General features: G+C 39.7%; 1 protein-coding gene across 3 annotated transcripts in view; it reads right to left on the reverse strand.

Annotated features, from left to right (window-relative positions):
* Positions 1–26,346, reverse strand: part of fars2 (phenylalanyl-tRNA synthetase 2, mitochondrial) — a 152,191-nt gene that overhangs the window by 39,580 nt on the left and 86,265 nt on the right. For all 3 annotated transcript variants that reach the window (XR_007140209.1, XM_027149232.2, XM_047811654.1), the window contains one exon: positions 22,267–22,418. Coding sequence is in view for 2 of the 3 variants with exons in the window: in XM_027149232.2 (XP_027005033.2) it covers positions 22,267–22,418 (152 nt within the window). In the remaining variant the exon portion in view is untranslated. The remainder of the gene's footprint in view (positions 1–22,266; positions 22,419–26,346) is intronic.

Raw genomic sequence — 26,346 nt, forward strand, 5'->3', positions numbered from 1 at the left:
AGTTTTTCCTTGCCACTGCTGCCTGAGTCACCTCAGACTTGCTCATTGGGTATAAATACATACACATTTTGAACTCTCTCTCTCTCTCTCTCTCTCTCTCTCTCTCTCTCTCTATATATATATATATATATATATATCTCAATATATATATATATATATATATATATATATATATATATATATATCTTGAATTTTTTATTATATTATTTCTTTATATTATTCCTCATGTTTACGTTCTGTTCTATGTTTATGTTCTGTAAAGCTGCTTTGAGACAATATCAGTTGTAAAAAGCGCTATACAAATAAACTTGAATTGAATTGAATTGGTTCCTCTCAAGGTTTCTTCCTCTTCCATCTAAGGAAGTTTTTCCTTGCCACAATCACTTCAGGCTTTCTCATTAGAAATAAATATAAATACATTTGAATACAAGTCTAATATTTAGTCAAACTTTTGTCTAATGTTAAATTTCTTATGTTCTGTAAAGCTGCTTTGAGACGATGTCAATTGTTGAAAGCGCAATACAAATAAAATTAAATTGAATTAAACAGAATTAAATATGAGTGAATGAGAGTGTGTGTGTGCCCTGCGATGGGTTGGCACTCCGTCCAGGGTGTATCCTGCCTCGATGTCCGATGACGCCTGAGATTCCCCGTGACCCGAGAAGTTCGGATAAGCGGTAGAAAATGAATGAATGAATAAATTAAATATAAACACCCATGCTATACAGGGTAAATATCTACTAATCATCATCATGAACTGGTTATTGCTTAGTTGAGTGGTTGGTTGATATCAGTCACCCAACACGTTGTCTAACAGTGGGTGGTGGAATGAACTTCCCATAGAGGTCCGGACAGCCGAGTCACTGGCTATTTTCAAGCGGCGGTTGAAGATCTACTTATTCAGGAAGCACTTCAACTAGCACTTCTTTCCTTATCCTTTGCATTTAAAAAAAAAACAAAAAAAAAACCTTTGACACTTTTTCATTGTAACTTTGAACAAATGTTTTAAACTCATGGTATCTTAAGTATGTAACCTAGTGAACCAGCATTAATGTATTCAGTGTTAGAGATGTAAGCACTTATGTACGTCGCTCTGGATAAGGGCGTCTGCCAAATGCTGTAAATGTAAATGTAAATGTTGTTGGTTAAGTTTCCAAATTTTCCTTTCCTTCTCATTCTGACACTTTTTTGTAGCACACACTCTGTATTTTTTAGTCAGCATGTCTGCCGTGCTTAGTAGAGCGGCTCTGCTTGACGTTATTGAGCGAGAGCCACAGCTCCACACTCCTCCTCCTCTCTATGCGTGTAAAACTCCACAGTTCTGTCACTCACTCATTGACCTCTGACTTTGTGCCTGGCTGACACCAGCAACACGATGCTCAATGTTTGTTTAGTTTCCTGTCAGCAGAGGCTCGCTGCTGCCATTCCAGACCTTGTGTGCGTGTGTGGGTTTGAATATGTTTCCCAGAGCTCCTTGTAAATGATGATTGCCAGTGTCAGTCCTGGGTGGGACATCACCCCAGTCTCTGAGAGATTATGTGAATGTGCTCTCAGTGTGAGGAGTTACAGACAAACTTTTTGCCTGACCTTACTCCACAGTTTACTCAGCAAGGTGAAGGAAAGCAATTTTTTTCAGGATACGAGGCAGCATAAGCACTCTCAGACTGACATGCTGAAACATGCATGTCCTCATTCAATCACTCTCTGTCTCACTCACAGCAGCCAGGCTTTCTCAGATAAAAATCAAAATGCACTGTTAGCAGTATTCCTGTGAGAATTATACAAGCCCAGAAACTCTGCTGGCTTCGGCTCTGATTAATGCTTTCACCCAATCAGAAACGAGAAAGCAGCCGCCATTCACAGACCGTGCCCTTCTTTAGGTGCGTTTCTATTCCTGCTTCCAGTATCACAAACACGCATTGAGAACACAACACGACTCGCTTGGTGCCATCATGCACAGTAATGCAGCTCTTTAGTGTCCCACAACGATCCCCTGCCACTTCCGGGTTTACATGACTACAAGCAAACCGTACTGTGTGTGTGTGTGTGTGTGTGTGTGTGTGTGTGTGTGTTTCTCACACTCTTTCTCTACTAACATATGCATCCTATAAACACACTATGTAAGAAAGACAGAAGACAGTTATACAAACTATAATTTATGACCTTCTTTATAATCTCTTGTTGGTAAAACATGGTGAGACTCTCAATCCAGGAAAAACTTTTAGCATAGATTTCACAACAATGATTTATGCTTTTATTGTATCATGGGGAAGCACGGTGGCTTAGTGGATAGCACGTTCGCCTCACACCGCCAGGGTTGGGGGTTCGATTCCCTGTGCCTTGGGGGTTTCCTGTATTGTCTGTAGTGTGTGAGTGAATAAGAGTGTGTGTGCCCTGTGATGGGTTGGCACTCCATCCAGGGTGTATCCTGCCTTGATGCCCGATGATGCCTGAGATAGGCACAGGCTCCCCATGACCTGAGAAATTCGGATAAGCGGTAGAAAATGAATGAATGAATGTATCATGAACAGTCCAATTGTTTAAGCAAAGCAGTGTTTATAGCTTACTGTCCTAAGTTTTCACCTGGTATTGAATTTATTACACTTGTTACTCCTGAAATGAAATGAAATGAAATTCTGTTGCTATCTTGGGAACCCAGAGACAGTCCTTGACCATGACTCAATTCATCCATTGGTTACAAACATAATTTTATATAAATCATACAAACATTTCGATAACACGAAAAACTAAAACATCAACTAGACCATAAAGGTCATTATGAAACAAAAATAATTGGCCAAAGATGATTTGAAAGTAAAAAATGATATACTAGGTCTGTTTATTGGTCTATATGTGATGAGCACAAGGTGAAGGTTAGGGCGTTTCACGATCTTGCACTGTTCGCCAATTAGCAAACGTTCTCATTACAGAAATGGGGGAATGGGAATCGATATTCTGCTCAGCCTGCAGGCCTGCATGAGACGCCCTCCTCCTGGGGTGATCTCTTTAGCCACCGTCTCATACATCGATTTCCCCCACCATGGCTTTCATCACATTTCACACTCGGTTTCCTCTCAGCCTACACACAAAAACAAAGCTACTGCACGCTGCCTCGCTGATATATGAACCATGAACGCGTAGAGTGATCAGGTCTGATTTATAATGCAGTACTGAGTAGAAAAGAAGGCGTAAAACTGATATGGAGGCTGACATACGGAGGGTAATTTATGAGTTTTTTCATGAATTCAGATCAAGCCTTGTCTAGAGACAACTTGCTCTGTCATTCAAAATTCTTCACTGAAATCTATATCCAGGCTGTTTTATGTTAGACTGAGTCTAAGAGTCTGAGAGCGAGAGAGAGAGAGAGAGAGAGAGAGAGAGAGAGAGAGAGAGAGAGAGAGAGAGAGAGAGAGAGAGAGAGAGAGAGAGAGAAAGGAAGGTTTAGAGATACAGACACAGAGAGAGAGAGAGAGAGTGTGTGTCTCTGTGTGTGTGTGTGTGTGTGTGTGTGTGTGTGTGTGTGTGTGTGTGTGTGTGTGTGTGTGTGTGAGAGAGAGAGAGAGGAGAGCGAGTGAAGAGAGAAAGAAGAGAGAGAGAGAGAGACAGAGAGGAGAGTGGAGTAGAGCAGAAACGAAGAAACTGGGACAGAGGGAGGGAGGAAAAGAGAGAGCAGAGAGCGGATAGAGGTGAGAGAGAGAGCAGAGAGAGAGAGACGAGAGACGAGAGGAGAGGAGCGTGTGGTGAGAGGAACAGAGAGAGAGAGATGAGGAGAGGACGAGAGAGAGTCAAAGGGACGATAAAGGGAGGGCAAAGAGAGAGAGGGGAGAGTGGGACAGAGAGGAGATAGAGATATATAGAGTGAGAGAGAGAAGAGAGTATTCTTTTCTCCCTCTTAATATTCTTATTCCTCTCTTTCTTCCCATTCTACTTCTCCTTCTCTCTCTCTCTCTCCCTCTCTCTTATTATCCTCATCTTCACCTTATTTTTATTTATTTATTTTTTTATTTTTTTTTTTTTTTTTTTTTTATTTGTTTTTTTTTTTTTTCTGTTTCTCTCTCTCTCTCTCTCTCTCTCTCTCTCTCTCTCTCTCTCTCTCTCTCTCTCTCTCTCTCTCCCTCCCTCCTTAATAGACACATAACAGGATGTTATTTCCCACAAAAAAGATTTCTACCGTACATTACAGTGAAATTCAGTACCAGTGCTTTGTAACGTTGACATTCCTCAACAAACGAATAAGAATAGAATTGGATAAAATCTGATTTTAAAAATGTCATTTAATTTCAGCATAAAAAAAAATCTTACTGCTCATAAATTGTAAAATTCCAACTTGTATAACAATTTTCACAACAGACATTGTCACAAAGCAGCTTTGCAGAAATAACTAAATTCAGGATATAAATAATATATAAATACATTTACATTTATGGCATTTAGCAGACACCCTTATGCAGAGTGACTTACAACTGAGCAACTGAGGGTTAAGGGCCTTGCTCAGGGGCCCAGCAGTGGCAGCTTGGTGGACCTGGGGTTCGAACCCATGACATTCCGATCAGTAGCCCAACACCTTAGCCACTGAGCTACCACATCCCACTGAAGGAAAGGACATGACCTAAGGAAAATACTTTACGTTTATTTCCCTAATAAACAAGCCAGATGTGACGGTTGCAAAGGAAAAACTCCTTGAGACAATAAGAGGAAGAAACCTTGAGAAGAACCAGACTCAGAAGAGAAGCCAGCCTCATCTGGAATAATGCGGTTCTAAAATCAATCACTGATTGGTCAATAATGGTGTGGTAACGGTGTAAACTCCGCTTCATGTCGAGTTGCATCACGCCAACCTGTTTTTGACTATTTTCGTTCTCACAGCTTTGTTGTGTTTTATTCCTAGCTTAAAAGCCTTTCATATAACTGTATTACGAGGTCAGAATATGTGAGTAAAATGTGCCCAAACAAACAAGACGTATCATAAGAAGCACACGGATCACCAGATGTTTACAAAGCCGGTGTTTTATTTGCAGTATGGCGCAATTCTCTCTCCGCCCTTATGGAAAACATGAAGGTGATTGTTTTCTGGAGTGTCCTTGACATGACCTAAGGAAAATCCTTTAAACACAACTCCCTGTCCTCCCCTTTTCCCCATCTTCAGTCCTTCAGCAAACACCTGATCCATCACAAACGCATGTGTATACACCCGACACCGCATAAGCGCGTCTATTCAGCAGGAGCACTCCTGCTACATTAATGGCTGTGACAGGCAGCAATAGCGTGTCCCCTTCTCCCAGGCTCTGTCTTTGTATCCAACTCTCACTCTCTTCTCACCATTTCTCCTTCTCCACCCCATGCTGTGCTCTGCCTCTCTCGCTGTCCTTTAAAGTGACGCAGTGACAGGTCCGTTTGATGAGGACCGGGCCTGACTGCTCGTCTCGATGAGATTGTGCACCTGTTTTTTGGAGGCAAGTCCACAGCAGCGGAGGCAGGTTGACACCGGCACAGCTGCATGTTGGCCAATTTTTACAGACACACAAAGCAGGTTTCCGGATCAGTCGAGAATATAAACAGGGAACGGGATATTTCTGTGCTTGGCTAACATTTCTCACATTTTTCAGACTCTCGTCATCCACATACACACTCTTGTTTCACACATAATGCATTCCTAACTGATATGGGGGATTACAGAAGGATTGGTTTAGAAACGAGAACACATGACCGTATTCTGTCACCCTTTCTCTTTCTCTCTCTCTCTCTTTCTCTCTCTCTCACACACACACACACACACACACGCATATTTTCTATATACATATATACACGCACACAATCCCATATGCAGCGGTGCCCTGGGGATTTGTCGAGGGGCGGTGCGGTCTCCCTCTGGTGACCTCTACTCTCAATTACACAGAGATTACTCAGCAGCCTCGACCGTGGTTGTCAGCCTCTATAAATCTACAGGCGACACAATTATACTCACTCCAACCTGCTAATGCCATCAAGCACTGCCTGCTCCCTCACAGAGTAGAAGCTGTCGTCACTTAATACACACTCTGAGAGGATGGGAGGGTAGTGTGTGTGTGTGTGTGTGTGAGAGAGAGAGAGAGAGAGAGAGAGAGAGAGAGAGAGAGAGAGAGAGAGAGAGAGAGAGAGAGAGAGAGAGAGAGTAAAAGAGTGAGAGAGAAGGATGAGACCTAAAGATGGAGCACTGCTCACTCGGCTGCTCATAAAATCCCAACTTGTTTTCTAAGGACTAATAATGATATCAAAATCGCTGCTCAGGCAAAACCTGCCATCTTGCTGTTAGATAATAGTGACATATTACTGGCGAACAATATACGCGTTGCCGTGATAAGTGGACAATGATATGTTCTAGACACTAGTACAGCGTTACAGCTGTCTACAGCGTCAGAGGTTTATTAATTCTTTTCAATTTTTTAAAGCAACTACCGGCCGAGTAATTATGCGCCCTTGCTGCCTCCGCTCCACTTGAGCCTCGGTGCCAAAGCTGACACACACTGAGTCAAAGAACTGAGTCAGTCACAGCTTGAGATCTGGAGCAGGAAAGCGGACGGATCCGTCATCTCGCTCTCTCGGCTCCGTGCCCAGGTACCGGCGCTGTAAGTGTGGGCCTAAGCGAAGAAAACTGCAGAAGATGAATTGAATGAGACAAAACGCTCACGACACACGACAGGCAGATTTAAAGAAGCTGACTGTTCATTAGTTTGATTTTGTAAATAACAGATCTAATTTAACAGCAGGATCAGAATAAAACTTACACAAATTCAATAATTCACCTCACAGGTTACTGGAACAGTCGAGGATGAAAAGATACGACGACCTGCAAGTCACAGCATCTTTCAGAGCTCAGTTTTTCCTCCTCAATAACACTCCATTATTTACAAGCGCCTGTCTGACAATCTGTGAGCTGTGACCCATTATACACACTCCCACGTCCTCCTCCTCTTCCTCCTCCTCCCTTCTACTAGGCTGAGTGACTATAGCCCTTATTACCCAATGGTCCAGATTTTGCCTCCGAGAGATCCCCCTGAGCTTACAGACAAAAATGCCAGATTCTTAACAAGTCCGCTTCTTCCAGCTCGTAGCTGATGAGGAGATCCATTCACATCTCCACTGCACTGGACTTCACACTGCATGACACCTAACCATGCTCTCTCACACTTAGGTCCATGTCCTCTCTCCCCCTCCCTCCTATACCACTCTCCCATTCTATTTTCTCTTTATGTTCCTCTCATCCTTTGTCATAACTTGCATGGTCTTTTCACCACACCTGTACAACCACATTCCCATCACACAGATATTTCTGCTTGGTTTCTGTTCTCCTGTGTGACACTATCAGCAATCAGACCACAGACAGAAGTCATCACATCTAATAGCTTATGGAAATATGTCACATTTTTAGAGCAATGCTCTAAAAATGAACAGACAAGCGTCAGGACTTCTTACACAACTATCAAACAGGTCAGCCTAAAAAACTCAAAATCTAACGATACAGTTTAAATCATTGTAATATTAAGCAACAAAGTATTTCCAATATTTTAACATATCAAGCGATAATTAATAAAAAAAATTAAATAAAAAATTAATAATGTCAAGAAATCTTCAACTATGAGATCCCAAGTAAGTACTCTTAATTATTTTCAGATAATTAGCTTATTAATGTTATTTAGTAGACTTACCTGTAGATAGTAAGTCATAACTGTCATACATTATAGTTATCTTTACATATTAAGTTTCGAAAGATTTTTCTTTCTAATTAGTTTGTTCTTTATAATACTTTCAGTGCACTTTCTCTCTCTCTCCTTTTCTTTTTTTAATATACTTGAGAAGATCTTTAGTTATTATACATGCAGTGTTAATCAGAATCTGGAGAAATGTTATCCAAATTTTGAGATAGACAGACAAATAAGACTTGGGACGTTAGGATACAGGAGTAATAAGATTACATGTTAATTATAAACAGTTTATAAACAGGATATAATATATACTTTAATATATAATAATAATAATAAAAAATGCTCAAAATTCTGATTTAGTCCTGGTGAAAATATTTTCTTAAATGAAGAAGAAATGATAAGGCTCAAGGAAGTAATGATGTGACACAAAATAATAAAAAAATAATTAAAAAAATATATATGTAATTATGACTTTGTCTAAGCAAAAACGTAATAGCGACTATAAAACAAGGTCTTATTTAAAATCATTATGATTATGCCATTTCCTATGTATTTCCTATTATACTAATTAGTACGTATTAACATATTACATATTAACCAGCAAACTGGTTTATACAGTACAAGTTTTCTCTAAAAAGTCTGACCATGACTCAGCACTCGCCATCTCTCTTTACATTTCTTCCCACTCTCTAGTTATAAGGCTATTTTTTCTTCTCAGAAACTGCATTCTAAGTATTTGACAGACGCATTCAACGTCTCACAGAAACACACAGATAAAAACTTTTACTCCTGCCACACACAGCTTCAGCATGACATCGTACATCAAAGCGGGGCAGATACAACCTCGCATAAATTCTGACGACGCATGTTGGGATTTGATAAGAGATGTATTACTGTGGAGGTTTTCCTCTTTTAAAAGCACCTCGTCCTGCTCCACAGCAGACGCTATACGAAGACAGACAGCAGCACATGTCCTGTAACTCAATTTCTACCTGCAAATCAACAACAACAAAAAAAATAATGACAGACGTTAGCATGCCGGCAGAGACTCCAAATGATGGGTTTCCTCCAGCAAGGCGTGACATGTTCCGCCCATCAACTCGCCGCCTGCGCTCTCACTCACATACCTGTCAGCTTGAGTGACAGCTTAGTCCACTTCCCTAATTCTGCCCAATTACGTCCAACAGCATTACACAGCCACGAACGTGGATTTGTGCTAGATTATAGGTTCAATCAAGCAAGATTTGTAAACCGTGTTAAGGATAAAATGCTGCCGTGTTTCTGAGAGGAAATAAAAATAAAGAGGGAAAAGAATTCCTGACATTTGGATACAAGTTATTCCTATATTACTAGATGATGGCATCTACGGTTCAAGTACAGATGGTTTGAATGTCATGAGCCAAGCATCACTGGAGAAAATTTATAGCTGAAGGGCATCCTCGTAATACACTGACATTTCTCAGCCTTGAGGACGCCTGTCACAGCAAGATGAGTCGAGAATGAAATCTTTTGGCAGTCTGAAGTTCGGAATGTGACATTTAGACATTTTCAACACTGAAGATACAATTTCACCAGCTGAGAGAGAGAGAGTATGTTTTTACTGAAATATACCCACACACTTTGTGTTTTTTTGGGGGGGTTTTCCTCTGACGGCCTTATCTGCTTTAACTTGACTTCAGATTCCACCCGTAATCAAATAATGGCTGATGAACAGTTCCTGGATTTGACGAATGTCCATGTCCACATGGTCTCGTCAACAAACTGTCCACCTGATACACAGAGCATCTGATACTTTGGGTACAAGCTTCTTAAAGAATTCTTAAAGGTCACGATCTGAATGGTGCTGTACAGCTTTGTGTTTAAACACAACAAAACAAGATTTTAGGATCAAGATAGAGATACTAGATTGTGGGGAAAAAAGCTCAGAGAATCCAGAATCCTATTTAATGCATTCAGTGCTAAAGTAAACAACAAAATATACTCTTGCTTTGATTGGTCATTGAATTTGACTGAGAAGAAGTCTAGATTGAGAGATAATCATCAACTCACTTAAATCATTACATTTATATTTCCAGCATTTGGCAGACACCCTTATCTCACTTACATTATCTCATGTTTATACAACTGAGAAATTGAGGGTTAAGAGCCTTGCTGAGGGGCCCAACAGTGGCAGCTTGGTGGACCTGGAATCAAACTCACAACCTTCCACTAGGCTACTACATACCCCATCAAGGGATGTGGTAGCTCAGCAGTTAAGGTGTTGGACCTAGGTTCGTACCCCAGGACCAAGCTTCCACTGCTGGGCCCCTGAGCAAGGCCCTTAACCCTCAATTGCTCAGTTGTAAGTCACTCTGGATAAGGCCGTAAATGTAATGTAATGTAATCATGAATTTGAAACTGACGTGACATACGGCTAAGTATGGTGACCCATACTCAGAATTTGTTCTCTGCATTTAACCCATCCGAAGTGCACACACACAGCAGTGAACATACACCCGAAGCAGTGGGCAGCCATTTATGCTGCGGCACCCGGGGAGCAGTTTGGTGCCTTGCTCAAGGGCACCTCAGTCGTGGATGGCCCGAGACTGGAACCCACAACCTTTGGGTTACGAATCAGACTCTAACCATTAGGCCACGACTGCCCCTTTAATCATGGATGACTTCATTCCTCACAATGATTACCTTTAGCACAAATATAGTGCCCTCTGTGCCATTGGAATAAACCAGTTGCTAAGCTAATACTGTACCTTCTAAAAATTGTTGATTACAGCAACAATTTTTAGAAGGTACAGTATTAGCTTAGCAACTGGTTGCTAAGCTAAATGTGTTGAAAGGATGCCGAGTATTAGCGGGTTGCTCACAACCCGCTAATACTCGGCATCCTTTCAACACATTTAGTATTATATATATTTATGATCAGTATTAGATATCATTATACATGCATTTTACTTCTTCTGTAATGAATTATACAATCACTTTGGTTTGGTGTCATGAAGAACAGGATAAGTTCCCCTTTGAGTCTGGTTCCTCTTTAGGTTCTTCCGCAGGGAGATTTTCTTGCCCCTGTCACTTCTGGTTAGGGATCTATATTTACAAGCACACAGTCCCATTCATCTCACAGCTAGTCTCAGCCTCGACGTCACGCCCACGAACGTTGGCTGAACGTCTGACGCATAGAGCACACAAAACTGGAAACACTTCAGAAGTTTCACAATTGTCATCTGATTGGTTGAATTCTACAGGATTTCAGGTTGACGTTCGTGTCACATTTTTAAGCTCCACCTTGAAATAAAACTATCCTCATGGAAGAAGAGTCAGCTGAACGATGGATTTTTCGAAATGATGCGAAGGTAATGGTATATACTCTTAAATCTGTACGGCTTTCTTAAATGACTCTTTTCACGTTCTTCAACATGGCGCTGAACAAAACAAACTGTGATTGGTTTCTTTACATGTCAGAAGGCCTATTGGGCAGACATGTACACTATATGTAGTTTGTGGTCAAAAAAGGATCCTAAATTGTTGCAATCTAAGGAGCGTTCTGAAAACTTTGATGGTTTTCCAACACAAGCTATAGTCACCAGATATATTCAATTGCTATATTCTTGATATTGCTTACAATTGTTTACAATATTTAAAAAGCAACAGGTCTGGCTCTCAATGCACAAAAGTGCTTTGAAATTTATATCAATGAATACATTAACACTGGTTCACTAGGTTACAAACTTAGGATACTATGAACCTAAAACTCTGTTCAGTTTTTCATTTATTTATTTATTTATTTATTTATTTATTTATTTATTTTTAAATATACACAGGGAAATAAGCGACTAAGTGGCAGTAACTAAGTGCTAGTTTAAGTGTTTCAGGAAGAGGTAGGTCTTCATCCGTCGTTTGAAGATAGCCAGTGACTCAGCTGCTCGAACATCTAGGGGAAGTTTGTTCCACCACCTCTGTGCCAGAATAAAAAAAGAGTCTTGTTGTATACCTACTGTACCTCTTATCCTGAGAGATGGTGGGACCAGACCAGGTAAGCAGTAAGCTGTGCTATTAGATCAGAGAGAGTGTGTGAGAAGCGAGAGGTTTTGAGGTAAGTCTATTTTTGAGGCTGGTCCATTTTTGGCTTTATAGGCAAGCATCAGTGTTTCAAGTCTGATGAGTACAGCTACCGAAAGCCAGTGGAGGAAGAACAGCAGTGGGGTGGTGTGGGAGAACTTAGGCAGGTTGAAAACAAATTAGTGCAACTGCTTTTTGGTTAATTTGCAAAGGACATTGAAGGGACTTTTATTTTGAAGGAGTACACCTGAGAGGAAGGAAGGCCTAAAGAATAAAGTAGGCAATGGTTGGAGGGGGTGCATGCTGTTCTCCCCTATAAGTTTTTTTCAGGAAAATGTCCTGAGGGTTTTGGAATCCCTTTTTCTAGAAAAAGCTCTCCAGTCTCCGGGTGGATTTCAGGGCTGCTAAGTTTCAAGAGACAATTGGATTTTTTTTTTCTTCAACTTTGGGATTTATCTATTTTTCCTAGATTATTCATATTTCTACAAGGACTGAGTGAGGCCCTAACTAAGGACTAACAAAAGACAGTCAGCTAAGTGGTGAACAGTTTGCATTTGTATTTATTGTCCTAATATATGCATTTATACTTAATCCAGTTGTGTGTACTTCAGTCGTGTCCTTTTCTGGGATCCTAACCAAAGTTTTTCTATTTAAAACACAGTATTTGAGTGCCTGAACTTTAGTGTAACTGAAGGTCTAAGGATTTATTGAGACAGACTTGTTACAGTATTGCATTCATAGGAAGACCTGCCAGTCAGACCTGCCAGTTAAGAACAGCATATGCATGATATACAGCATGATGCCCATACATGAAGCAACGACCATCAAACTGCTGAACAATTAATGACACCAGACACTCCACAAGCTCAGAAAACTTCCCAAGTTCTACCAAACCACCAAACTACTGACGAAATCATTCTCTCTCTGTAGAATAATAATGACATCCCTAATAATCACCTTCATATTTAAAAAAACAAACACATCATGCAAATTCCAGACCTTCTTAACTTAACCTATAGAAATCCAAATATCTGGTCTGTTTCATGAAAACAGCTCGAGGAACTGGCTGTTTCAAGCAGTGTAGACTGCTTGTACTCCACACTTGGCACATTCCAATTTGTGCCACACACAAGGTAAATTTTACAGACAATTACAACTTGAAACCTGGTTAGAGTAGCTAAAATCCAACGTTGTTCGAACACAAATGCTTCCGGCAAATCTGCTTCACTGTATTTCTCACCTGCCTAGAGCTTTCACCGCTAACAGCAGTGACGGCAAGCAGCGAACCCTGCAGTCGCCACGCTGAGGGATAGTCTACACGCTGAGAAATAAGACGGAGGAAATGAATGAGCTTATGGCTAGGCTTGGCAAACACAATGCCTCAAGACAGCTCAGTCCCTTTCTTCCTAGGCATGCCATGAGCATATGAGCATGAGTGGACACATACGAAGTACAGACCAGTATGTTACTATTTATAATAATTCATCAGCTTGAAATAAATGCTGGTATCGTTTGAAAGAATCTGAAATGCAGATCCCCTTCTCCAGATCAACATACATTTATCTAAGCAGGTGAGGGTTAAGGGGTCCAGCAACAGCAGCTTGGTGGTCCTTGGATTTGAACTCATAACCTTCCAATCAGCAGCCCAACAACTTAACCACTGAGCACAAAGTAAATCCACTACAACAACAACAACAACAAATTTCTAAGTGTTATCTCTTTTTGACAAAACATACTTTATATCTGAATGTTCCACACAGTTATATGTGACCACCTAATAGAGGTTTTCATTCACTTCAACCGAAAATTGCTTTCAAGAAATAACCAATTATGACTGTTTTAACAACTGAAGAGTTGCTTTAATTAAAAAGTCAGATCCCTGTTGCTATTGATTTTACAAAGCTCATGACCTCTTTCAGTCACACACGCAATGTTTAAATACTTTTTTGCCTCACAAAAACCAAGGCAATAACCAACCCCAGCTAGAGCCATGCGTCTTCTACTTTAAAACAAAAAGACGCTGAAGATGTGCATAAAGGCAAAGAAGGCACACTTAGAGTTCAGCAGGATGTTTATTCGAAAACCAAGACTAGACAAAACTATAGATTTTTTCAGATCACAGACTGTCTGGGGAAAAAAAAACATGCTATTTTTTTGCAGTGAAGAAGATTTTTTTTAAAAAAAACAAAACAAAACAAAACAAATTGGTAAGACCATGTAAGCTGTAAAACTGAAAAAAAAATCTAAATAGGTTAATATTGGCAAAAATCCTTCCTTAAAATAGTGATTCCTCACAATGATGACTCAATCATCAATTAGTGTTAAAATATAGAAGCCACAAAATAATTCATTTAAAAAAATCATTTAAAAAGTGCGAAAAAAATGACTTGCAATTACATTTCTGGCATTTAGCAAATAGCCTTATCCAGACAGGCTTACATTTTATTTCAATTTATACAACTAAGTGTTAAGGGTCTTGCTCAGGGGCCCAGCAGTAGCAGCATGGTGGGCCTGGGATACAAACTCATGACCTTCTGATCAGTAGTCCAACAACTTAAAAGCTGAGCTACCACGTCCCTACAAATATGAACAAAATAATGAAAATTTTTAGTCCCACTGAGCTTTAGGATTCTAGGAAAACTGGGATGTCAGATTGACACTCATTTATATATCATTTCATATATCAGACAGAAAGACAGACAGACAGACGCGTATAGATAGATAGATAGATAGATAGATAGATAGATAGATAGATAGATAGACAGACAGACAGACAGACAGACAGACAGACAGACAGATAGATAGATAGATAGATAGATAGATAGATAGATAGATACTTTCTTGTACAGATACTTTATTGGTAATTCAAGCACCTAGTAGCAACATACAGAAAAAAATAAGATTATCACAACACAGCAAAATATTTGTTTGACATTTTAACTGCTCTAATTATTCTGTAAACTTTTTCTTCTGCATCATTATTTATTAGAATTGTTGTTGTATCTGTTATATTTCTAGAACAGGTCCAACAAGTACAGCAAATTATTTTACATTTAAATGAAAAATTGATCAGCATCGAATCTGAAAAACAACGTTCTTCATGTGTTTTTCCTCACACATGCAATTTAATAACTGTGGCATGCTTCGCTCTTAACATTGCTTCATACCAATCATAGCAAATTGTAAACAATAATCAGAAAACTGGTGTGTGTGTGTGTGTGCTGATTGTCTTCGGTAAATGGTGTATTAAGAGTGAGCCACAGCGTGAGTGTGGTGCAGGAAAGGCTGTTATAGAAGCACATGTGTATAGAAACATATTGCATTTCCTTGACATAATGGTGTCACAGTGAGAAAAAAAACAACAACAACAAAAAAAAAACAATACGGAACAGTCACAAAATGAAAGTTAAAAACAAACCAAGAAAAGTCTGTGTGACATTCTGGAGCTGAACATAGACTTGGCTTGCTTTGAAGCTCCACAAAGGCAGTAACCCGATCTCAGAATCGAACCAGGGACCTTGGAGGCAGCAGTGCTAACTACACTGGAGCTGCAGTCTAGTACTAAAGTGTGAATACTCTCGAGACAAAGGAAATTACTTTAGTGTGTTAGGTTTTATAGATGCTTCATTATGTCAAGCAACAATAATGGCTCTTTATGATGATGATTGCAAATCTTTAACGGTTCTTTTTATCATGCATTATATGACAAGACACATGGACACATGGCTATCGAAACAGGTCGTAGCCTCCACTCTTCTGGGATGACTTTCCACTAGATGCTGGATTCAGCTACAAGAGCATTATTGAGATCAGACCCTGAGATGGTGAGGAGGTCAGAGTCAGGGCTCTGTGCAGGAAACTTGTGATTGTCCACTCTAACCTTAACACACCATGTCTTCACTGTATAATGCAGGGATGTGATAGATCAGTGGTTAAGGTGTTGGACTACTGATCAGGAGGTCATGAGTTCGAATTAAAGGTCAATTACTCAGTTCTACAGTATAAATTGAAATACAGAAATATATAGATTGAAATCTATAAATTGTAATAAAAAATTGTAAGGGTGTCTCTTTTCACTTAGCTCAAGTGAAAGGTTGAAATGACCTTTCAGTGATGGTCAGATATCCATAAACATCTGGCCATATTGTATGTACTGATGATTATCAGACAACGGAATAAGAGTGTGTATTTCTAGACCTTTCCTTCAGCAGTACTGACAGTGCAACTGTTGTCTTCATCATCCTAATCATTATATTACCAGACTGCAAATGTGCTGAGTCAGCACTACTGCAATACAACAAAAAAATAAAAATATGCGGAAATCAGGGCATTGCTTTATTTCCAAAAAACAACATTTTTCCAAAGGTCACTGCGCAAGAGGGCCAGTAGAGACGTGATGGCCCATCCTCAGTCATTACTCATGATGTTTGAGGACAGGAGGAAAGGACAGAGGTGACTATGAGCAGAAAAGTCCGCCCTCTTCGGGCAAATGCGATAGTGTTTCTGCAGTTCTGCAGCAAAACACACAGTTACCAGCACACACAGTTACCAGCTTTTTACGTCCTCATATGCTCAACTCTCTCATAAACACACATGTAGAAACAAGAACAGGTGATCAAACACACTGACAGGAAAAAAATTAAATAAAAAACAGGAATGCTTTCATAATGCCAGATACACAACGAAACACATTAGGAAAATGAAATTACGGAAACGCATATGTACAGACAAAAGTATAAAAATGTCTGTGTTGCTCTGCTCCCCAGCACGGACTCTCATCACCTCTGTTTGTCTTCGTATTTATGGAGGTCATTAAAGCAGAGGGAGGGAAAGCTGCTATTTAAAAAAGATTAAGAGCGAGGACAGAGATAAATGCTTGCAGTCTTTTTTTTACGCACTGCAGGTCCTGGATCTTTCTCTTCGCCTCTCTCTCTCTTTTACACACACCCATGAGTGAACTCCTCCCCATTAGAACAGATATCAAAGGGGCAAAACAGGGTCAAAGCAAGAAAGAATAGGAGCAAGAACAGGAGAGCTAATGTGTTCGGTGCCTAATAAAGCAAGGGTGATATCTGAAACATTAGACAATACAAAATAGATCCATTGAGAGCGCTTAAGCCCACCTCTGTCATTAACACCGAACTAAACTGCACAATTGTCTTATACTCCACAATATCAACACGCCCTAATGTGACCATCATTAGCTCAAAGCGCACACCAGGACACAAATTGCCAGTCAAACAGGAAGTCAGAGGTGATCGTTGATCGTTAGATATACTGTCAGGACTACAAGTGTTCGATTCTACAGTGATGCTTACAGCAGGAACAATTGACCAGTGCTTTATTTGTGAATGTAACCATGTATGTGCTGAAAATTGTTCACCAGCCTTCACAAGAGTGAAATGGAGTGTGTATTTGGGTGTGAAGTTAAGACACAACTTCAGATGTGGACAGAGCAAACTTTATCATTTTCTTCTGGTTTAATCATAATCAATTCAATCAACTCTGGCCTATTCGCCATCAGTCTGAAAGGTTTATGGTTACCACATGAAAGATGGTTGCACTCTGAGTGGAAAGGATGGAGACAGAGTGCTAAGATGGTAACAACATGGAGATTATCATGCTGAAGAAACTCATTAAGAAACCAGAACCATCAATGGATTGACTCTTGACCCCTGAAAGAGGGGAGTGGCAGGAAATAAAGTTGGGTTCAGTGTTTCCTTAAGGACAAAAGAATAACAGCCAATACAGCCATACTTTCTAACTGCTCACAGATTGCACAACTCATCCACTTTCTCATCAAAAAAAGTGTTCTTCACATTTATTGCAGATGTGAGGATCCTGAGGCATCTAAAGATGTACCAGCTACAGTTGGCTTCATAAAGTATTCGGACATAAGAGGAGATGCCAACTCCATTTGGTCTTCGAGGACAACAACTCCAGTCAGTATACAATTTCCAGACTGTATATTTATAATCAAACACTACAGTGTCACCCAAATGAGAATGAGGTACACTTTTGAGTCTGGTTCCTCACAAGGTTTCTTCCTCTTCCATCTAAGGGAAATTTTCCTTGCCACGGTCACCTCAGACTTGCTCATTGGGGATAAATATAGGTCTAATATTAATCTTGAATTTTTGTATTAAATCAATCTTTGTACAACATTAATCTTTTTGTATTGTAAAGTTTAAATATGAATTAAATTGAAGTTTAAGTTTGCAAATATCAGCTATTACATTACCTGCCTAATATTGTGTAGGTCCACCTTGTGCCACTAAAACAGCTCTGAGCCATCGAGACATGGAATACACAAGACCTCTGAAGGTGTGCTGCGGTCTGGCACTAAGCCGTCAACAGTAGATCCTTTAAGTCCTGTACTTCGTGAGGTGGGACCTCTGTGGATCAGACTTGTTTGTCCAGCACAACTCGCAGATGCTCAATCAGACTGAGATCTGAGGAATGTGGAGGCCAAATCAACACCTTGAACTTTTGTCACGAAACCATTGTTGAATTTTTGCAATGGGGCAGGATGCATTATCCTGCTGAAAGAATCTACTGCCATTAGAGAATACTGTTAGTGGTGGTGTTATATATCCAATCATGGTCCACATGAATGCCAGGACCTAAGAATTCCCAGCAGAACATATGGGAACATCTCTCCAAGAGCATCACATTGCCTCTGCAACTTGCACTACTTCCCATAGTTCTTCCCCAAGCAATTCACACAAATCTGGACATCCACATGATGTTAAAAAAAAAAAAACACGACCACATCACCTTCTTAAATTGTCTAGTACCTATGTTCACATGCCCATTGTAGGCACTGTAGGCATTTTTTGGTGATGGACAGAGGTCAGCATGGGCAATCTGACTGGTTTGCGGCTACGCAGCTCCAAACGCAGCAAACTGTGATGCACTGTGTGTTCTGACACATTTCTATCATACCTAGCAACTCTTTCAGCAATTTGTACTACAGTAGCTCTTCTGTGGGATCAGACCAGATGGCTAGCCTTCACTCCCCCAGTGCATCTATGAGCCTTGGTGGCCCTGTGCTTTTTCACCAGTTGTCTTTCCTTGGACCACTGCCTAATGTAACACGACTATATTACAGTAGTCAAATACAGCACTGTATACAATCAACAACATGTTATGATGTAATGGAAAAAGTGAGAGAGCATTAAATGAAACACACAACAAAATGGTGTAGTGGGTGATGTGTGATGTATGACATAATCAACACTGAGAGCATAAAAGAGTGGAACTAATACACGATATACATTCTTATGAAGTAAGGAGTAAGAAGATAAGGAGATGTGGTGGTGAATGGTTAAAGTGGTGTGTGTAAGGGTTGCCTTGGTAAATAAAAAAAATGTCACTTATAATCTCCTTTCATGTCTTTAGCTTTACAAATTGGTTCACCGTGGAACATTTCTGAAAGGAAGCATAATCCACTGTCCACTATTTTGCAGTGTAGGTCCATAGTCTAAACACATTGGGTAATATTTCAGGTAATATATCCTCCCGAAGCAGTGTGTAACAGCAGTGGTCCCCAACCCCCGGGCCGTGGACCGGTACTGGTCCGCGGATCAAATGGCATTTTATTTACTGTGGTGTATTTCTTTTGGGTTTGTGCGACTTTCCATGGACGAGAGACTAACTGGGAGCTGAAAGACGTCACACCTAAAGCCGCACCAATACCGCACATGCGCAAAAAATCGTGATATCGGGGCGGTTTTAGGTGACGTCTGGAGCTGAGCGGCTGTAAGCGGCAGTGGCGTTGTAGCTTTGGTGGAGAGAAGGTGTGTATCGCTCTTCTCTCTGTTCACCGGTACTTTGTCATGTGTAACAGTGCTTGGTGTACGTGTATATTGTGTTTGCTCAAATTTAACCCACAAATTAGCAAAAATGAGTAGGAAACAGACGTCGTTAGAAAGTTTCCGTGGGAAAGGAACTTCAATCACTTAAATCCCTATTGCCATTTCCGACACAACGGAATAATCTGGACATAAGCAACACACTTAGGGTGTCACCGTCTCCTATTACCCCAGATGGAACCGTCTCGTTGCAAAGAAACAAGCTCAGGGTTCTCATTGATTTAGCCTTCTAGTGAGTTAAAATAAATCACTTTCTATTAATTTTTTGGTGTAACTGTATATTATTTTGATTATAATTAATTATAATTAAATTAAAATTAGTAAATCGAGTTACTTCGTTTAACAACACCACCACCCCACCAGCACGCTATGGCTGTGTAAAACAACAGACCAGACAAAACCAACTGTACTAATTGTTAGCACTTGAGTATAGGAGGCAAGGTTCAGTGCCCTTGTGAGCATCAATGAAAATACCGATCTATATCAGCCAGGATAAAATGCACAATTCAAATAACACTTGACATTGATGAGCTCCAGTGTGACACTCAAGGCCAGACCTCTCATTATGTTGGCTTTGTAGAAGCCAACATTCTGTTTTCCTATTTAAGCTTAGACAAAAATTTATCAAGAGTAACTCCTCCTAGGGCTTTCGAGCCACATGCACCAAATTCAGATATGTTGTAGACTCTGGTCTGAAGTTTGTTGCTATTACTTTTCTAAGCGATCTGAGTACCGGTACTTCAGGTACCGGGTCTCAAAGTGGACTTTTTTCCCATAGACTCCCATTATAAACTTTGGAGGTTTATAACTCACCAATCTTTCGAACTATCTACACCAAACTCGCCAGCTCCTTTAGGGTGATACTCTTAACAAAGGTTTCAATTGGTGTACCGACTGGCCTTTCGGTTGTCCCGCAGCCCCACCCCTAAAATATACAAAATCAAAAAACTTTTTACAACATGGACATGTGACATATCAAAACACTCGGAACAATGAGGGGAACTCTCTCACGGGTATTTTCTATTGACGTCACGTGACGTCATGTGAAAATAAAAATTTTGCACAACATAGGCATGTGATATGTCAAAACACTCAGCACAATGAGGGAAACTGCCTCACAGTATTCTGATCACGACACGTGACATCACGTGATGTTACGTGAAAATCAATAATTAGCACAACATGGACATGTGACATATCAAAACACTCAGCCCAATGAGGGGAACTTCCTCACAGGTATTCGGATGACGTCACATTCTCATCTCCACTTACCTCCAAATGTTTTGGCACCCTAGCTTTCTGTCCACTTGCCTCCAAAAGTAACACTAACCCTTATGTCCACTCGCCTCCAAAAAGCACCGGTCTTTGCAAATACTTGCATCATCAAAGCCAACATCAAAGTTTGTCACGACAAACCTTACAAATCTAGTTAGACCTTGTGAGTGCATAGTCCCTACTAGTGTGGGCATCATAATGTAAATTATAATGTGTAAAACAAATGAGTAAAACATTGAATGACAATCAAATGTGAAATGTTGCCATGCATTTGCAGGAAAAACAATATATGCGCAGCAAAAAAGCAATGAACTGTTGAGATCAGATTAAAGATTCAGCTTTTATAGAAACGCACTATGAATCAAGGTTACTTTCAAAACAATAAGGGGTCAGGATTCAGGCCCTGGTCAAAAAAAAAGGTTGAAACCATCTGACTGAACTGCTTTTAAAAGTTCCCTTTGAAACAAGAAAGAATCTTTCTTTCTATCCTTCACATCATCCATCCATCCTTACTCCATTCATCCAGTCTTCATCTTATGCATCTATCCTTACTTCAATGCTCCATTCATCCTGCTTCCACGTCATCCATCCATCCTTACTTCAATACTCTATTCCTCCTGTCTCAAAGTCATTCATCCATCCTTACTTTAATCCTGCATTCATCCTGCCACCTCATCAACCGTCCATCTTAAGTACATTCTGTCCAACAATCAATATTTACATGCCTCCGCTTATCCTTCCATCCATCCCCAAAATTTCAAAATTTGATGGATATTACCCATCCAATCCCTCTATCCTTCCTACCTTCTGTCCATCAAACAATCTTTATACATGCCTTCATCTACCCATCCATCCATCCATGCATCTAAAGAACATTAAGGATCTTAGACTTAACATACTGTAAGTGTTTACTATCTATCTATCTATCTATCTATCTATCTATCTATCTATCTATCTATCTATCTATCTATCTATCTATCTATCTATCTATCTATCTATCTATCTATCTGATATTCTTGACAAGTACCTTGAAAAAGGCTCCTTGAAAGTTCTTTAGATTGTTAAAAGTTCTTACTTTATCAAGGTATTCTACTTTTAAGGGGTGTCCCTGAGGGTCAAACAAAACAAGAAAATCCCTTTAAGCTAGATGGAAGATTTATTTCTAAAGAAAAAGTTCCTGTTGGATGTACAAGCTTGAATCTAACCCTCTACACTTATTCATATAGAAACATTAATTTTTATGACTGTTCATAATAAACCTATCCATGAAACTGAATTTAATTGTGTATGGATTTGAGTGTGTGGTGTTTTGTTTTGAATCTACTTAGCATTGGTACAATCCCACCATGCACAAACAGTAATAAAACACAATCTCTTACTTTGGATGAGTAAACTGGTCCTGCAGCGTGACCTTCTCCACCAGATCTCCTCCGATGCTCCGCACCAAATCGTAGAAGTCGTTTTCTGTGTAGCCTTCATCAGGCAGCCAGAAAGAGATGTCGTTGAGCAGCGGTGGGTATTTACTGAGGGCCTGCGACACACACACGAACACAATCAGTGTGCTAACACAAAAGCTGAGCTGTACACGCACTCAAGCAAATCTCACACCTCCAGTTAATGCATCATGGTGATTTAGCTGAGCAATAAACACAGTAAAATGAAAGAGGTAATCAGCAGATTAGTGTTTCTCCTCAGTAATTAATTCTAATACAATACTAAATGACAACATTCTACCGTATCACTTTATTGAAGATATATGAACCTGCTGGATAATCTAGGACATCGACATTAGACACAAATTGTATTAAAAGCGAGCTGTCAGTAGGTCAGGTGACTCAGAACTACACTCTTGGGGGAAAAAAGTTCAATCCAACAACATGAAAGGTTCTATGGTTGGGTCACTGAGGGAAATCGTAATAGTTCCAGGCAGAAACTTACAACAAACAATCCAGGCAATGTTCCAAGTAGATTTTCTTTAGAAACTGTTTCTGTAGAAACTGTTAACCTTAACAAATCCCTCCTTGTTACTAAAGGCAAAACCTCCTGCACTCTAAAACTAAACAAAATACTCAACGTCTTTGCATTTTATTAATTTTTTGAGTGAGGAGTTTGGTATTAATGGAGTTTTTGATATTAAACTGGATTCAACTGGCCAGGTTCAACAAGCTGCAGATAATTTTTGGAATGTGATTAAGTCTGTTTATGATCTTTTCTAATGAAAGCAACAAGGTTTAAATGCTGAACTTGTTAATGCTGAACTTCCCTTCTGTCTTCACTAATTTCACTACTGTCTATTAACTTTAATATTGACTTTTTACTGTATTTTGCTGAGGTGGGAGTAAGTCACACATGTGCAAGTCACAAGTAAGTCTCAAGTCATGAATGTCAAGTCAAAGTCGAGTCTTTGTTAATATTTGTCAAACAAATCTCAAATTTGCGACTTAAGTCTGACTCGAGTCAAGTCGAGTCCCCCATCTCTGAGTCATTTAAATCAAGTCTCAAGTCAGGATTGTCTAGTCAAAGTAAAGTCGAGTCTTTTTTTAATATTTGTCAAGCAAGTCTCAAATTTGCGACTTAAGTCTGACTCGAGTCAAATCATATGACTCGAGTACCCCATCTCTGGTATTTTGCAATATTTCGCATTTCATTCCACCCGTCCGACACGACGCATTGTTGGAAGACCGGCAAAGCCGCCGTCTGGTCACAAAACACTGCACAGATATATTGACAAAAGCATAAACCCATCCACACCATACAGCACACCATAATGATTAGTTGGGTGTGTTATCATGGCCATTTGAGCCTGAATCCACAATGAGCTCGAGTGTATCCTTACATCTAAATCCCGAAAAGACTATAGAAACATCTGCAGCACTTTCTTCCCATCAGTGCTCACTACCCATTTATGTCTTGGAATATAGAATGAAATCAAATTATAAAACTGGAAAAAAAAATGTCTATCTGGAGCATGAGGGGGGGGGGGAGAGAAAAAAAACACATATTATAATGGTGGAGACAATTAGATTTGCTTTGGGTTTCTTCAGACAGAAGCATTAAGAAGAAAAACAACCCAGCCATAAAAGGCCTGAAAGATTATAATGATACAGAATTACTAGGTGTTTCCACAGAGGAGGGAGTGATGGCTTTAATAGAGAACAAACATTCATTTTTTTTTAAATCAGAGAATGAGAGAGAGAGAGAGAGAGAGAGAGAGAGAGAGAGAGAGAGAGAGATTTTTTCTCAAGGAACCCAACATAAAGAATGAGAGAACAGATATAGAACTTTAATTGAGAGAGATTATCTATCCAACACAAACAAATAAAATATAAAAACTAACACAGAGCAGCCTTGAATAAATAGCAATGAGAAGCACATGTCCTAGATGTACTTGTCGTTCCTCATAAGGTTGATTAAAAAGTTTCTGTGTAAGAATCTTGTGTTCAGTGTTCAGGTTCAGTGAATAATCGTACAGGGATGTGAACACGTCAGTTCTTAAACCCAGGGTTAAATTTGAACTTGTGCCTCAGGGCCGGTCTCCTGTAGAGCATGAAGTCCTTCTGTGCAGAGATAAGCCCTTCACTCTTACCAGATCGTACCAAACACACACGATACCGTGTTTACAAGCTTTCTGTGCGAAATAGCAAGCATGAAAATGAAAGGAATAAAAGAAAGCTCATGCATGATAACGTGACCTTATAAGTGTAGTGTGTGTGTGTGTGGCTTCTAGTAACTGTATGAACACACAGAGAATTCTTATCATTGATTTTCACCTGTTAAATTCTTAAAATATAACGATAAATAAACAACATGCGAGAGAAAGTGGGTATAAAGTCTATTCAAATCTTTTCTAAATTTACTTTGAAACTGAATAAAAAAGAATCATTTTGGGAAAGATCTAACAAAAATAATAATAATAAACATACAATATCCCATTGAAGGAGTTTTAGATTAAAGCAAGTCGCTTTAGATTTTAACATCAGACTAAATCTCACTCAGCTGGACTCACCTTGACTCTTCCGTTCTTCCTTGCGAAAGAATTGTACCGCTGTCAGATTGGCTGGTTTTCTCCTGAACACTGCTCTTCAGGTCAGCTCACAGAGATTAAATTGGATTTAGATCTGGACTCTAGCTAGGCTGTTCCAATACCATGATCATGTTTGTTGATTTATAGGTGTGTTTTAGGTCATGGTCATGCTGAAAGCTGAAGTTCCTCTTCATCTTAAGAGTTTTGGCAGAAGCTGTAAGGTTTTGTGAAGCTTATTCGTTATAAAGCCCCGATTTTGGCTGAACAAAAGCAGCTCCAAAGCATGATGTTGCCACCACCATGCTTCACCTTAGAGACTGTTTACATTTGGTGATGTGATGTGTGTTTTTTGTTAAGTCCATAACACATTATTTCATCTTGTTTTCTAGGCTTGTATTTTTTTTTTAAAGGCCATCCTACACAGTAGCCCGGATATATGAAGAATTTGTTAGATTTCTGTCACATTTAGGGAGAAAGCAGTACTTGGCAGAAATTGCTGCAGTGTTGCTAAAGACCTCTTATTAGCCTGCCTGGAGGAACGTCCATCCTTAATGGTTATTAATGTCACTGTGCTATATTTTCTCCTCTGTTTGATTATTGTCTTTACAGTGTTTCACGGTGTGTTCCTTTTTTGGGGGCTCCGTAAGCCCAATTTTTTTCCCCCACTTCGATGCTACCTAGATGATGTCAGGAAGATCCTATAGGAACATCTATACTTGGTTAATCAGTCACTTTAATTCATGGTACGTGTACACAAATTAGTATTTAACGCGGGTTTGAGGAAGTTTGCTGTTCTAATTCTAATAAAAGAATGTTCACACTTTTGAAGCCTGGGTATTAGATGTTTTTTGTTTCTCTTGTTTTCCCTAAAAACCATGTGGTCATACACTGTTTCACTTGACATACTGTGTGCTATTAAAAATCGAGCTTGGGTACAGTCAGAGTTGTGTTACTTTCTAGAATGTAGCTATTAATATCTACTCTATAGATTTACAGCATTTAGCAGAAACACTTATCCAGAATGACTTACATTTTTATTTCAATTTATACAACTAAGCAATTAAGAATTAAGGGCCTTGCTCAGGGGCCCAGCAGTGGCAGCTTATGATTCAAACTCATGCCCTCCTGGCCAGTAGTCCAACACCTTAACCACTAGGCTACCACATCCACCATATCTATAGAAATACTCTAAAGAAAAACTAATTACATAAAAATAGGTCATCTCCATTAAGCATTCATAGGAAACAGAACAGTAGTGACACACAAGCTCTTTCCTGTTGCCTTTTCTAAAGGTACAGTCTCAGTGTCTGCTGCACCTTATGATATGATGACACCAATAGAAATTCCCAAGCTCATCAAAGTAAGAGGATGAGTGGGAATCAGTGATAAAGATGCAACTGACACTGGCCTAGATAACCTGCACTGGAAGTGGGAC

The sequence above is a fragment of the Tachysurus fulvidraco genome, chromosome 3, assembly GCF_022655615.1.
Source record: "Tachysurus fulvidraco isolate hzauxx_2018 chromosome 3, HZAU_PFXX_2.0, whole genome shotgun sequence".
In the NCBI taxonomy this organism is placed as follows: Eukaryota; Metazoa; Chordata; class Actinopteri; order Siluriformes; family Bagridae; genus Tachysurus; species Tachysurus fulvidraco.